The sequence below is a fragment of the Tiliqua scincoides genome, chromosome 9 (assembly GCF_035046505.1).
Source record: "Tiliqua scincoides isolate rTilSci1 chromosome 9, rTilSci1.hap2, whole genome shotgun sequence".
NCBI classification, from domain to species: Eukaryota; Metazoa; Chordata; class Lepidosauria; order Squamata; family Scincidae; genus Tiliqua; species Tiliqua scincoides.
In genome coordinates this window covers 17,058,608-17,071,186 of record NC_089829.1, presented here as the reverse complement: position 1 = coordinate 17,071,186, position 12,579 = coordinate 17,058,608, and the positions used below count along the sequence as shown (strand labels likewise).

Genomic DNA, 12,579 nt, shown 5'->3' with positions numbered 1-12,579 from the left:
AGTGAACATGCAGGACAGCTGCTACTGTGCCGACCTTGGATGGAGAGTGCTCCTCTTGTGGCCCACACCATGACAATTGCTTGGTCTTGCTGACTCGAGCAGCCCTCGTCCTGTAGCTCGAGCAGCCCTCCGCTGCCACTACCTCTGATTTCAGCTGCTGCAGGAACTGTGCTGTGCCCTTGCTTGGCCTTTCCGTTTCAGTCACTGTTCCAGGGTGCCGCTGACCCACAGAGCAGTCACCCGTTGTGCTGCCTGCTTATCAGAAGGAGAGCCTTACAAACAGGAAATGCTTGGCTCCAGTGCAGTGCAGTGGCCTGCAAGGCTCCAGTGCTGGGCTTTGTCTCCAAATGCACCCTGGATTACAGCAAAGGGCAGCCAGGACTGAGAGCCAGCGAGAACCCTTCTTGTCCCATTAGTAAATTGAAAGCTTGTAGCAAACTGAGATAACAGGGCTAGAATTAACTGCTGACCACCACGGGGGAGGCACAGACAGCATTGCTGAAGTCTTGTTTTGCCTGGAGCATCCGTGAAATTGTTGCTGAGGAAATATGTAGCAACCATACGTCACTGCGAGAGATGTGAACCCAGGAAATCCAGGTGTGGACTTCAGTCTCTTGGCCATGGCACCACATCGGCTCTTGATGCCACTGCGTGGTTTATATGCTGAAAACGATCTATCCATCTCTTCCTCACATTTATACCATACTGTGGAGCACAGCATAGGATACCTGGTTGGGGCCTGTTCCATTTTATCCTTGCAGGAACCTTGTTGGATAAGTCAGGCTGAGAGAGGAGTGGCTGGCCCAGGGCTCCCTTCATGGCCCATGCAGATGCTTGAGTCTGGAGCTCCCCAGTCCTCCCCCAGCACTCTCTCCACTGTGCTGTGTTGGCTGCAAAGATGAAAACAGTACATTCAGATAAAGTGCCTTAAGAACAGAAGTTCACAAATTGTGTTGCAGGAACCAATTTGGAATTCACTGGCGGCTTTTAAGGAGCTCCCACCCAATTGTCGGCAGCACACAGGGGACACCTCAGCAGTCCATGTCAAAATAGAAAATATTTGCAAGGCACACTGGATGGGTGCTGTTGTTGTTTCTTGTGTGTTTCTGGTTTTCTCAGATCAGATGTGATTTTTCCAAGTGCAACTGAGGGCTGACTCTTCAATACTAGGGCTTGCCCACAAGCATCCATGGGGTGATTCCTCTTGAGGTTCCTCTTTCCATTCCCTGCCTGCCTTCCTGGACCCAAGATCTGTCCTAAGGTTGCATCTTCTGGCAGCTGGTGGCCATCAGGGTGGTTTCCAGGGGATGCGGCATGCTGCCTGCTTAGTTCTGGTGACCCAGTGTGCTGACATTCAAGAAATGCAGCAAGTTTTTAGGCAGGCTGCCTCCATCGCACGAGGAGTGTAAGCTGGATTTTTGTGACTTTTTCTATTTTTGCCTTTCTGCAAGGGAGGGGGTGAGGTCTAGTTGAACTGGCTGCTGCACGCACACACTCACACAGGCCACAGGTTCTTCAGTGTATCCCCAAAAGAGGGAGGAGTTTGGATCATACCTCTCCAACCTTCAGGCGGGACTGCTTGCTTGTGGGGAAGAGGAGGTGGGCCCTTCAAGGCCTGGTTGTAATAAGGCAGACCCAGCAGGGCTGCATCTTTCAGAGCCTGCTGTCTGCTGTGTTTGATCTGCAATGATTACAGTACACAGCACAAAACAAGTTAGGGAGCCAACTTGAAAGTCTGAACTTGATCCTTGCCCCACTGACAGCAGTGATTCAAGGCAATCCTGCAGCCATTCTGGGGGCTGGCCACTGCCTCCACTTGCTCCTCACTAGGCCTGCTCTCAGGATTCCCATTTGAGCCCTTCAGCCTCCAAATCTAGGTTGACAGTTGTGGTAATCCAGTCTGGTCCCTGATGTTCTCTCTGTTCCCTCTCCTCAGGGATGGCTCCAAGTCCAGCATCGGATTTAAGAAGACAACCGCTGCCACGGCCATTGACTACGCAGAGCTGCTGCAGCACTTCGAGAAGGTCCAGAACAAGCACTTGGAAGTCCGGCACCAGCGAGCCAGCCGGGGAGAGACTCTGGAACGGAGAGCAGTGCTTTGAGAGCAGTGCCTGGAGAGGAACGTGGGGACCATACTTGATTCCAAGGCTTTAAGGCAGCCGCTGGCCAGAAAATGCTGCTAAGATCACGGTTGACGTTGATGCATCTTGCCAGGGGCAAGCCAGTGCAGATTCCCCATCCAGGGACCCTCCCATACCCTCCCAGACCAGGTTTGCCAAAGGGGCCTGGGGAATCCTGGCAGCTCCTGCCCTACTTGCATGTGCTTTCCCTTTCTGGCCTTCGCTGATGCCTTCCCTCCTGACAGTCGCCAGGTGCCCACAGCCTCACAAGGGTGAGGAGAGGGTGTGCAGGAAGCACTCTTCAGGGAGTGGGGAGTGGCACTTTCCCATGCTGCAAAGACTGCAGCACCTTGCCCCCCTCATGCCAGTCTATGTATCTTCCATCACTGTGGTGAAACCCCCCCCCCTAAAAAAAAGAATCATGTGTTTGAACTGCACAGCCTTAACTCTCAACTAATCTGTGGGTGTATATATAGAGAACTCTAGACCATTTGGATTTCTAGGTTGAGAATATCTTTGTACTATTGTAAAACTTGTTGAAATAAAAAGCGTGATGGTAAAATCCTGCAGAGCACCTTTTCTCCACTTGCTGTGGGAGTGACTCCCTCTCTCTCACCCCAACCCCCATGAGGCAAAGGGATCTGTTGCTGCACTGACCCAGGGACCTGTCTGGTGACTGATGGGAGTTCTCTGGAACAGCAGGAAGACTGGCAAGGCAAGGCTCAATGTATCAGGCCTGTGCTTGAGGATTCAGGCCAGAGCGCAGTGCTCTGCAAGCCAAATGCCTAGCAGTGACTCTCCTTACACCTTGTTCCTCTTCAGATAAAAAGGTCTCCATGGAGCCAGGACCAAAGGATACAGCTGTGCAGGACACCAAAGCCAGGGAGAGCTGTGAGGAGTCAGCAGAGCAGGTGAGGGACTGGCCTGATACCCGCCCAGCCTTCACAAAGGGTGGGAAGCATGTCTGAAGCAGGAACAAAGATCCAGCTATAGAATGCCTCTGAGGAAGTGCAGCCTCCAGTGGCCCCGATGACCAAGGATGGTCCGCCCTTCACTTCTGTCATCTCAGGGCAACTGACAGTGGGCTCAGAACCACCATTTGGAGCCTAGCCCCCTCTCCACGTGTTGCCAGTCCAGATCTGCCCTTTACAAGTCATTCTGCAGTCCCAAGTAGCCTCCCTGCATCAGTATTTGTAACATGCAGCTTTCTCCTGTAGTGGTCAGTTCCACTGCCTTTAGTTAGGCTTTTGCCAGTCTGAATGCAGAGGCCTGCAGCCAAGCGTGGCTTTGTGCTTATGCTAGAGAATGGGGAAGTCCTTAGGACCCAGGACCTAAGTTATTCAAGTCCTCTCACACCCACCACCTTGTTGGTATGATACAAGCAAGCAAAAGTTTAAATGTTCTAGGGTCAATCAGCCTTGTTTGTACAGGGGCAGGAGGCAGGCAGGCTCCTCCTTAGCCATGCTTCTTCACTTCTCACACTGTGGTGCTGTCTCTGGGATATGAAGGTACACCTGTTTTGAGGCACCTGAATGCAACACAAATCATTCCTCTTTTTGGAGCATGAAAGCACAGCCACTTTCTGGAGCACCAGCTGGTCTCTGCCCTGGGGCAGCTGTGCAGTTGTTGCACCTGCTCTGGGGGGCGCACATTGGAAAGAGGCCTGTAGAGATGCCCCAGTTAACCACTCCCTGTGGGGTGGGTTCTTCTCAGAAGTGCAGAGGAGCCTTCCTCGGTGTTGGATCTTGGGATGCACTCGCTGCTCCTCAAATTTCAACCAATGGGTGTCCCTAAGACAGATGCTTCTCATTCATCTTTCCAGTGCCCTCTGAGGTAGGACAAGGTGTCCAACCTTGCAGGCAGGGGACTGGGAAAGTGCTCATGAAGGCTTCATGCTGCCTGGTCTCTCCAGGGGCTGGGGCGCCCTGCCTCAGAGAAGTGAGCCCTCCCATCTGTTTCTTTGGGTTCAAAGAATCAAGGGATGAAGTGATGCTTGGCAGACTCTGGGTGGGTGCCTCTGAGTTGGCCTGCCCACCCCACAAGCACACCCCCTACTATACACCTGCAGAGGGCAAGGATGGGCCAGGCCAGGGTGACCAGATGCCCTCTTTTTCTAGGGCATGTTCTCTTTTCTAGCCTTAAGTCTAGTCCTAGAAAATAACTTTAATGTCCTTTTTTTCCCTGTGAGTGGGAACCTGTAGGTAGCACATGGCCTTCTTGCAATTAATAAATTATATGCAATATAGTTTTAAATTTAATAAGTAATATAGTTATATATATATATATGTTCTCAGTAATATAGTGTTAAGTAATTTAGTCACTACGTAATACAGTGTTTAAATTTATCACGTGAAATCCATATATGAGCGTTTTTAGCTTTCATTTTGTCATGTCCTACATTTTTCTTGGATGTCCTACATTTTGGGGTGCCTGGTCCTCTTGTGTGGTTATGACATCTGGTCACCCTGGGCCAGGCTCCCTTCTCTTGGTTGGGCTTTGCTGGGGAGCAACAGCTAGCGTGGAGCGGCACTGCCTGCCTCAGTGGGCCTTCCAGCTGCAAGGCAAGAGAGCCAGAAGGTGGGAGTCTCTCCGCTTGGAGCAGGGAAAGTCTGTGCTGTGAGGCTCGAAAGCGGGCGCAGCTTAGCCCCCATCACCACCATCACTGGGTTGGTGGGGGCTTGGCCTGTAATGGAGCAGCTGACCTCTGGTTGCTCCCTAGCAAGGCTGAATGCCCCCCCCCGCCCCCTAGCAAGCAGAGGGGGAGGGAGTGCCGAGTTGGGCACTGCGCCAGCAGAGAAAGCGAATTAGGGCTGCAATCCTATCCACACTTATCTAGGAGTAAACCCCCTTGACAACGAGATTTCAAGGTCTACATCCATTGGATGGGGCTGTAAGGCTGCAATCCTTTCCATACTTACCTGGGAATAAGCTACATTGACTATAATGGGACATCTGAGTAGAGGGGCATAGTATGGGGCTGTAGGGCTGCAATCCTATCCACCTACCTAGGAGTAAGACCCATTGACTGTACTGGGAGTTACTGCTGAGTAGACACGCTAGGAAGGCGCCCCCCTTCCCCTCTTCTGCGGATCCTGCAGCCTCCCTCGGGCGGCAGCAGCAGCATCACCACCACCACTCCTCCTCCTCCAAGAGGCGAGCCCGCCGCCTGCGCTGCCCTCCGAGGGGGCGCCCCTCCCCGGCTCCGACTGCGGGCTCGCACCGCCCACATGACTGGCGCGCCCTCCCCTCCTCTGCCGCCTCGGATTACGCGTCCCCGCGAGCAGCCGGGCTGCCGCTTCTCCTCCTCCTCCCGGTGGCTACGAGCTGCGCGCCAGCCGTGCGCCCAGTCCTTCCCTCCCTCCCTGTCTGGCTGCGCCCTGGATGGGTAGCAGAGGCGCCCCATCGCCACCTGGGCGCGCGCCCCCCGCGGCAGCCTCTGGACCCCGAAGCGGCTGAGCAGGGCGGAGGGCGATGGCTGGGGGCTGCTGCTGCTGCCGCTGCGGGGGGGCTCGCCTCCTCCTCGCCGTCGCGTCGCCTGGGCTGGAGCTGCGGCGAGCCGCCGCGGGCGCCGAGTGACAGACGCGCGCCGAGGGCGCAGCCGCCACCGCGGAGACCGAAGCCGGGAGCCTCCTTCGGGTTGGGGGCGCGCGGGCCGGAGCCTCTCCGCCGCTTGGACTCTCGCTCCCTCCGCAGCCCCCCGCGGATTCCTGCCTCGCCCGCTGCTGGTGCGCCCGGCTGGCCATGGAGACGGCGGAGAAGGAGTGCGGGGCGCTGGGCGGCCTTTTCCAAGCCATCATCAACGACATGAAGGTAGGTGGCGCCGCCTCTCCGGCTGCGATCCTGCGCACGCTTTCCTGGGAGTCAGCTCCCTCCCCGCTGACACAATGGCACTTACTTCTGAGTAGACAAGCCTAGGCTGGTGCTGCGGAGTCTCCTCTGCCCAAGGGTGCTGTGCCTGCCAGTGGGCTTGGAGTCCTGCGGTGGACGGAGGGACACCAGGGTGGGCTGGGCTGCCTTGCGCTCCGCTCTCCATGGCGCACACCCCCTCACCCCAGACTCCAGCAGGCCACTGAGCCGTTCGCTCCCCCAGCCCAGACAATACTGTCACTATGGCGGGCGGGCAGGCAGGCAAGCAGGGGGCAGCGGGGGGGGGGGGCTATACAACCGCCTTCAGTGCTGGAGCTTCAGCCCTCCTGGGGTGCAGGAGTGCAGTCCCAGCCGCCCTCCCACCCCTTGGCTGGAGAGTGTGTTTGCTCAGCCTGCCCCACCAGGCAGTTTCTCACGCTTTTTGAGTGAGCTGACCTTGGCAAAAGGGCCTCTGAGCATGTGCCAAGTGCCAGTCCCTGTCCAGCAGAACCCCTGGCCCGGCTGGTGCTTCAGTTTGATGAACCACTGAGCACTCCTGTGCCCTTGCTGCAGGTCCCTAGTGCTGTGTTATGTCTGAACAACTGCAGGGTCAGCAGGGCAGAGTAGCACCTGGAGCAGGAGGGGGTAGCTGTGATGGCCCAGGTCTTGCTCTGGATTCCAGTGGACTTTCTCCTGGGAAGGAGGGTGAGCAGTGATGGTGGGACGTGGCCCAGCCAGGGGCCTCTCCTCCTGATCTGGTTCAAGGGTTCCTCCCCCTCTCCCCGCCCCCCTGTGCTGGATGATGGTGCAGCCAGGCAAGGCGGATGAGGCACTCTGTGACTCCATTTGGGAAAGGAAGCGGGCAAGAATTGGAAGGGCCCTTTGCTGAAGGGAGCCTGAGCATCCGGCTTAAGGCACAGGCATTTCCCCAGAGAAGCAGTGCCATGCTTGTGGTCTCCAAGTGCCCCGGGATCCAAACTGAAATAGGCTGGGGTGCATCTTGGTCAAAGTGTGTCACTTTGCCTCCTACAGTTGTGGCAGCTGAGCTGGTTGGATGCCCTTCAGACAGCCCTTTCCTTGCTTTGCCTGGTGACTGCCGAAGTTGCCCCTCATAGGGAGTGGAAGCCTTCCAGCCTTCCCCAGCTGGTCAGGCAGGCCTTGTTGAGGCTGACACTGCTGGGCTGGGTTGAGGGGACCTTGGGCAATTGGGCCCTCTTTTGGTGCTGGCACAAGAGATGCTTTCCCAGGGCTGGGGCTTGAGTTGCCGCTTTGCCTCCCACCTCTGGGTACTGGACCCTCTGAAAGAGGGCCTTCAAGGGCATCATTGTGGAAAGCTGACCTCCCTTGGCCAGTGCTTGAGGAGGCACATGCTCCTCCCAGGTCCCTTCAGCCCTTGGTGCAGCCTTTTTGGCTTAAGTTCTGGAATGAGCTGCTGTGCCAGAAACCAGTTTCCTTGGTGCCTTGCGCTGAGGAGTGCTCTGCTGTCGAGGGCTCCTGCTCTGGATTCAGCCGAGAAAGCTTCTTCTGGCCCTCCTGGGCCAGTCCTGCCCCCTGCTGCACTGGGTCTTGAGATTGGACAGAATATTCCCCCCCCCCCCGTAAATTATTCCTTGCTGCTGTGTGACTCCCATTTCCTCTCGTGGGGGTTAAAATGGCTTCAGTCGTGGATTGTGCAGCTCTCGCTTAACCTGAATTATGACTCCTGATCGGAAGTGAATTGCATGCAGGCAGAACAGCTGGCCAAGTTTCACGAATCCGTTCTTGGTTCTTCCAAACCAGGAAGCCTCCGCTTTGCACACTGGTGCATTTGTGCCTGCTGCAGTTGTCATCCATTTGCTCAGCAGGCATTTCATTTCTTCTGGCTGTGGGGTGGGGGAGAGGATGGGCTTCCTTTGTGGAATTCACAGAATTTTGGGGGGTGAGTTCTGTCAGTGCACAGGAACCGTGTTGTGGAATTTGAAGCAGGAAAATCTCACCAAGATATTTGCTTTAATAGAAATTGCACTCAAATGCACAGACTCCAAATATGATCCTTATTTATGAAGGGCAACACAATACTTATTCACACTGGGAGGAGTTGAGGGGAATTGTAGCATCCTGTGTGCCCCGTGCAAGGTCGTCCTTCGCCTTCTGGCTTCAACCTGACCTGTCATTGCACAACTTGTGGCAATATCTGGCATTTAGGGTTTTGGTTACCTCCTCAGGTACAGGACCCTTCTTTTCCCCCAGCCTCCACTGGAGGCTGGAAGGTAAACACAGGAAGTGACAGGAAGGAGGGAGAAAGGGACCCACCATGTAATATTTCACTGCAGCTATCCTCCCCCCTCCTTGTCCCATCTTCTCTTAAGCAAAGAAAGCAAAACAAACAAAAGAACAGGACGGTGGAGCTTCCCACTTGGGGGTCAGGATGCAGCCTGCTTGTGGGTCAGTTGACACTAATTGGAGTCATGTTGGGCCCAGGCATGATGGTGGCCGTTTTGCCAGCACTTAGCTAGTCATCTGCCATCAGCAGGGCTGGCATCTTCAGCACGAGCTATGCCTGGACCTGGGACCTGGGGCACTGAGTGGGGCTGGGAATGTGTGGAGAAAGTCACCTGGTCCCTGTAGGAGCAATGACAGTGCCAGCACCCTCTGCCCCGGGTTAGGTGGACTGTGTGTTACAATTTGGACGCAGGACTTAAAGCTTTCCCAGTCCTATATGAGTCACAGGAATGTGCCTGTCCTGTGAAGCGGTCCTCCCTGGCTCAGTGCTATTGACAGGCAGAGGCTCTGCAGGGTGTAAGACAGGGACCCTTCTCTGCCCTGCCTGGAGATGCCTCTAGGACTGTTTGCAGGCAACACAGGTGCTCCACTCTCAAGCCACTGAAAGGTTGAGCTGTCCCTCATTGGCACCATGGAGACAGCTCCTTTGCAAGGGGCACGTCCAGGGAAAAGGCCTCTTAGGGGAGCTGCAGCCACTCTGAGAGGGAGAGCAGCCTCCTACCTCAGTGGGGAGGAGGCCTGCAGAGAGAGTGCCAGTCCTGAGAGATGCTGATGCTGTTTGGAGAGGAGGTAATCCACAAAAGCACCCCTTCCAATGGTAAATGGAATCTCCCACCATCAGGACAGTTGCTACTAAGATCACACACAGAGCAGAAGCTTGGTTAAGGTTCCATATAGTTGCACGTGTACAGTCTATGATCAGGATCAGAGGCTCTAACACTTCAGTAACAGGAAACTCTCTAGAGCTGTTTCCTTTGTGTGCTGGTGTGGTGAGGATGGTCCCCAATCAAGGAGCTCCAGCAGGGCACATCCTCATCACATGATGTCTGGACAGAAAAAGAAAGTGTGTGAGGAAATGAAGGATCACACTTCCTGCAAGAACCACAGAGAGGGACAGGTAAATGGTCTCAGGTGGCTGGACAGTACACTGTCCCCCAGAGTCCTGCAGGTAGTGTTGCATCCAGACTCCAATAGGTATACTGCTGCCTTGTGTCCCACCTCGCTCCACATGGCACAAGCACCATTGTTGCTCCTGGTAGGGCACAGCCCCCAACAGAATGTTTTGGCATGGAAGACGCAAGTCCAGCCGTGTGGAACGGGTTCAGGCAGTTCCATCAAGCAGCTCCTTGACCCTGTGGCTCACATGCCATTGAGGAGTTACATCTCAGCAGTCCTTGATGCCTGTCTTTCTCTCCCTCTTCCAGGATTGGGGCCACTTTCCCAGCAGGTAGTCTGTGATTGTCTTTCTTCCCTTGGTCATTTGCCTACTTCATGCTGAGGCCCTTTACAGCCCCCCGGGGGAATGGAAGGGGCCTGTGGAAGTATCACAGGGCCCTGCTGCTGCTGCTGCTGGGCCACTCCTGTACCTGAGAGCCACCCCAGTCTTGTGCTCCTGCAAGGCATTCCAGCTGGAGTGGAGTTCTGGCTGGCACTGGAGGCCAGTGTTGGGATTTTTCCTGGCTGCCTTTGAGCCGCACTCCTTTCCCCAGTAGGAACAGGCACTGGGACTTGTGACCCATCTGGAGCCCACCTAACCTTGGTCAGTTTTGTGATAAATGCCACCTGCTTCCACTGTGTTCTGTGACATGGCCTCTGTGCCGCCTGGTCTTTCCCTTTTTGGGGAGGGGGGGCATGTGATCAGTGTCCTCTTGCTTTGCTCTCTCCAGGCTGCTCTGTCTTTGCATTTCCTGTTCCCATTGCAGAGCTGGGGTTTGTTGTGGGGGTTCCATGTCCACATTGCTTGGGGGCTGCCTTCCTTTGCTGCGGGACCCCATTGCCCTTGTTGGTTGAGTGCCTTTTCACTAAACTTGTTCCTTGTCACATTCACTCTTTGTCCTTTGCTTATTCTTCAGATTCCATGAGTAGGGACAGAGCTCGGGGGGGGGGGGAGAGAGGGGGAGCTGAGTTCCCTTTTGTGGCTTACCTGCCCCTATAGCTTCACTGTGATTGGCTACTGAGCTAGTTGGAGTCCCCCAGGTAGAGAAGGTCCATTGAGCACAGCGTATGTGTGGTGAGTTAGAAAAGCCCTGTCTGCGTGTAGCACCAGGCTGATGCAAGAGGTAGCTGTGACCTGCTTGGTGAAGAGGCTGCCATGCTGACGTCATCATGACAGCAGCAGAGCTCCAGAGTATCAGTCACGGTATCAGTTTCACTAGGATGCTGGAGAACTGGTGGCGATCCAGCCGAGTGAATTATGAGTGAAAGGGGAAAAGAATGTTTAGCCTTGCAGTTAGCAGGGAGAGAGGCAGATGTAACTGGGAGTGCCTATACCCGGGGGGGGGGGGAGCAAGGACACCAGTGCAGCAGAGTAGAAATCTCCATGCATCCTTTGACCACCAGCACAAACTCAGGGACCACCTTGGCTTCTAGACCTTCAGCAGGTGCTACTTGCAGGCTTGCAAGTTATTTGTCTGTGAGCTTGAGGGCTAGAAACTTTGCTTAAAAAACAGATTGAACCTGCAGTTTTCATGAAGCTGGTTTCGTGCCAGACTTCTAGGTTTTGTACTACACTGATCCACTCATAGGCTGACAGCTTGTTCCAGTGGGCAGATGACTGCTGTGTTCAGCCCCAGATGGGATACCTTTGCAGTCCTTGCAACGATTGAAAGGATTCTTGAGTTTCAGATCATGGGTGAGGGTTTGGGGAGAAGCCACCCCCCCCAGCCCTCTGTCTTAATTGCCAGCCTTCCTTAGTACTGGAAAGGTGAAGGCAGGACTGGCACCAGGAGGCAGGTCTCTTGTTATCTGGTGTGCTCCCTGGGGCGTTTGGTGGGCGGCTGTGAGATACAGGAAGCTGGACTAGATGGGCCTATGGCCTGATCCAGTGGGGCTGTTCTTATGTTCTTATGGCTGTTTGCTGTGTGGAGGGGGTGAGGCTCAAGTCAAGTGGAGGGGGGAGGAGAGGAAAGCATGGCTGATACCTGGGCATTTGCATTACATGCATTTTTGCCACTTGAGGAAGAAGAAAAGGGGAAATACCAGGTTCCAGATGTTTCAAGATGTTTTAAGCAGTGAGGCCAGGCAATAGCCCACACTGGCTCTCGCCTTTCAAATAGGGCTGGCCCAAGACTTTGCACATTCCCAGGTAACCACACAGCCTGCTCCAGGACCTCTTAATGGGCTCACTTGACAATCTTGCTGCCCCAGTCCTTTGCCTGGGCTGCTTTGGCAGTCTGTGGTTGGATGTAGTGTGGACATGTAGTTCTGGCAGGGAGAGAGCCTGAAGATCCTGTCTGCATTCTTGTACCTTTTCAGACACTTCAGTGGACCACAGTTAACCAGGAAAGGGAAGAGAAGGAAGAGGGGGTGTGTGCCAGCCTGTAGAGGGGGGAGGTGTATCTATGACTACCTTGAAAAATATTCTGGAAAAAGTTTCCAGAGCCTAACTGGGCATGTGTAAAGTTTTCAGTGGGTATTAGGGGTACTCTTTATCCCAACCCCCAGTAATTAGCAGATGGCAAGTAAATTATGCAGACCAAAGCAACACTTTGTTCTGGGTTCCTCTGTTTTTCAGTCAGGTTGACCTGACTGGAAAACCAACCTGTGTCTTCATCATGCTCCAATCAATGGGCTGCTCTCCCCCATTTAATGCATTTAAGGCTTTGGTGCCCAGCTTTAGCAGTATCCTTTATATAGGTCACATAATCTTGTTTGCTCTGTCTGCTGATCTTCTGTCCTCGAGGAACATCATCCCTGGCCCTGTTGTCTATAGGTGTGGTTAGCTGAAGATCTCTGCAAGGAATGTTAGCTCAAAAGTACAGAATACCTTTTGAAAAACAACAAAAACCTTGGCGGTGGTGGAGGGAAATGGGTATGGGTGGGGTGGAAGAGACTGGCAAACCTTCTAAACCCCTCTCTTCAAAGTATTCCACAACACATTCTGGTGCTGTCACAGGCATCTGTGTATCCTGCTCTTCAAATACAACCCTTTCCTTTCCAACCAATTATTTATTTATTTATTTATTTATTTATTTATTTATTTATTTATTTATTTATTTATTTTCCACGTATTTGTGCCAACCTTGCTTCAAGGAGCTCAGGGCGGTGTACACAGTTCCTTTCCTCCTTTTGTCTTTACAACAACCCTGTGAGGTAGGTGAGGCTGAGAGAGAGTGACTAGCCCGAGGTCACC

General features: G+C 54.0%; 2 protein-coding genes across 4 annotated transcripts in view; both read left to right on the top strand.

The window, feature by feature from the left end:
• Window positions 1-2,669, top strand: part of VAC14 (VAC14 component of PIKFYVE complex) — a 110,357-nt gene extending 107,688 nt beyond the window's left edge. For both annotated transcript variants that reach the window (XM_066637646.1, XM_066637647.1), the window contains one exon: window positions 1,937-2,669. In XM_066637646.1, coding sequence (XP_066493743.1) covers window positions 1,937-2,102 — 166 coding nt within the window. In that variant the 3' untranslated portion in view covers window positions 2,103-2,669. The remainder of the gene's footprint in view (window positions 1-1,936) is intronic.
• A 2,741-nt stretch (window positions 2,670-5,410) lies between these two features.
• MTSS2 (MTSS I-BAR domain containing 2) overlaps window positions 5,411-12,579 on the top strand; it is a 67,300-nt gene continuing 60,131 nt past the window's right edge. For both annotated transcript variants that reach the window (XM_066637195.1, XM_066637194.1), the window contains exon 1: window positions 5,411-5,930. In XM_066637195.1, coding sequence (XP_066493292.1) covers window positions 5,862-5,930 — 69 coding nt within the window. In that variant the 5' untranslated portion in view covers window positions 5,411-5,861. The remainder of the gene's footprint in view (window positions 5,931-12,579) is intronic.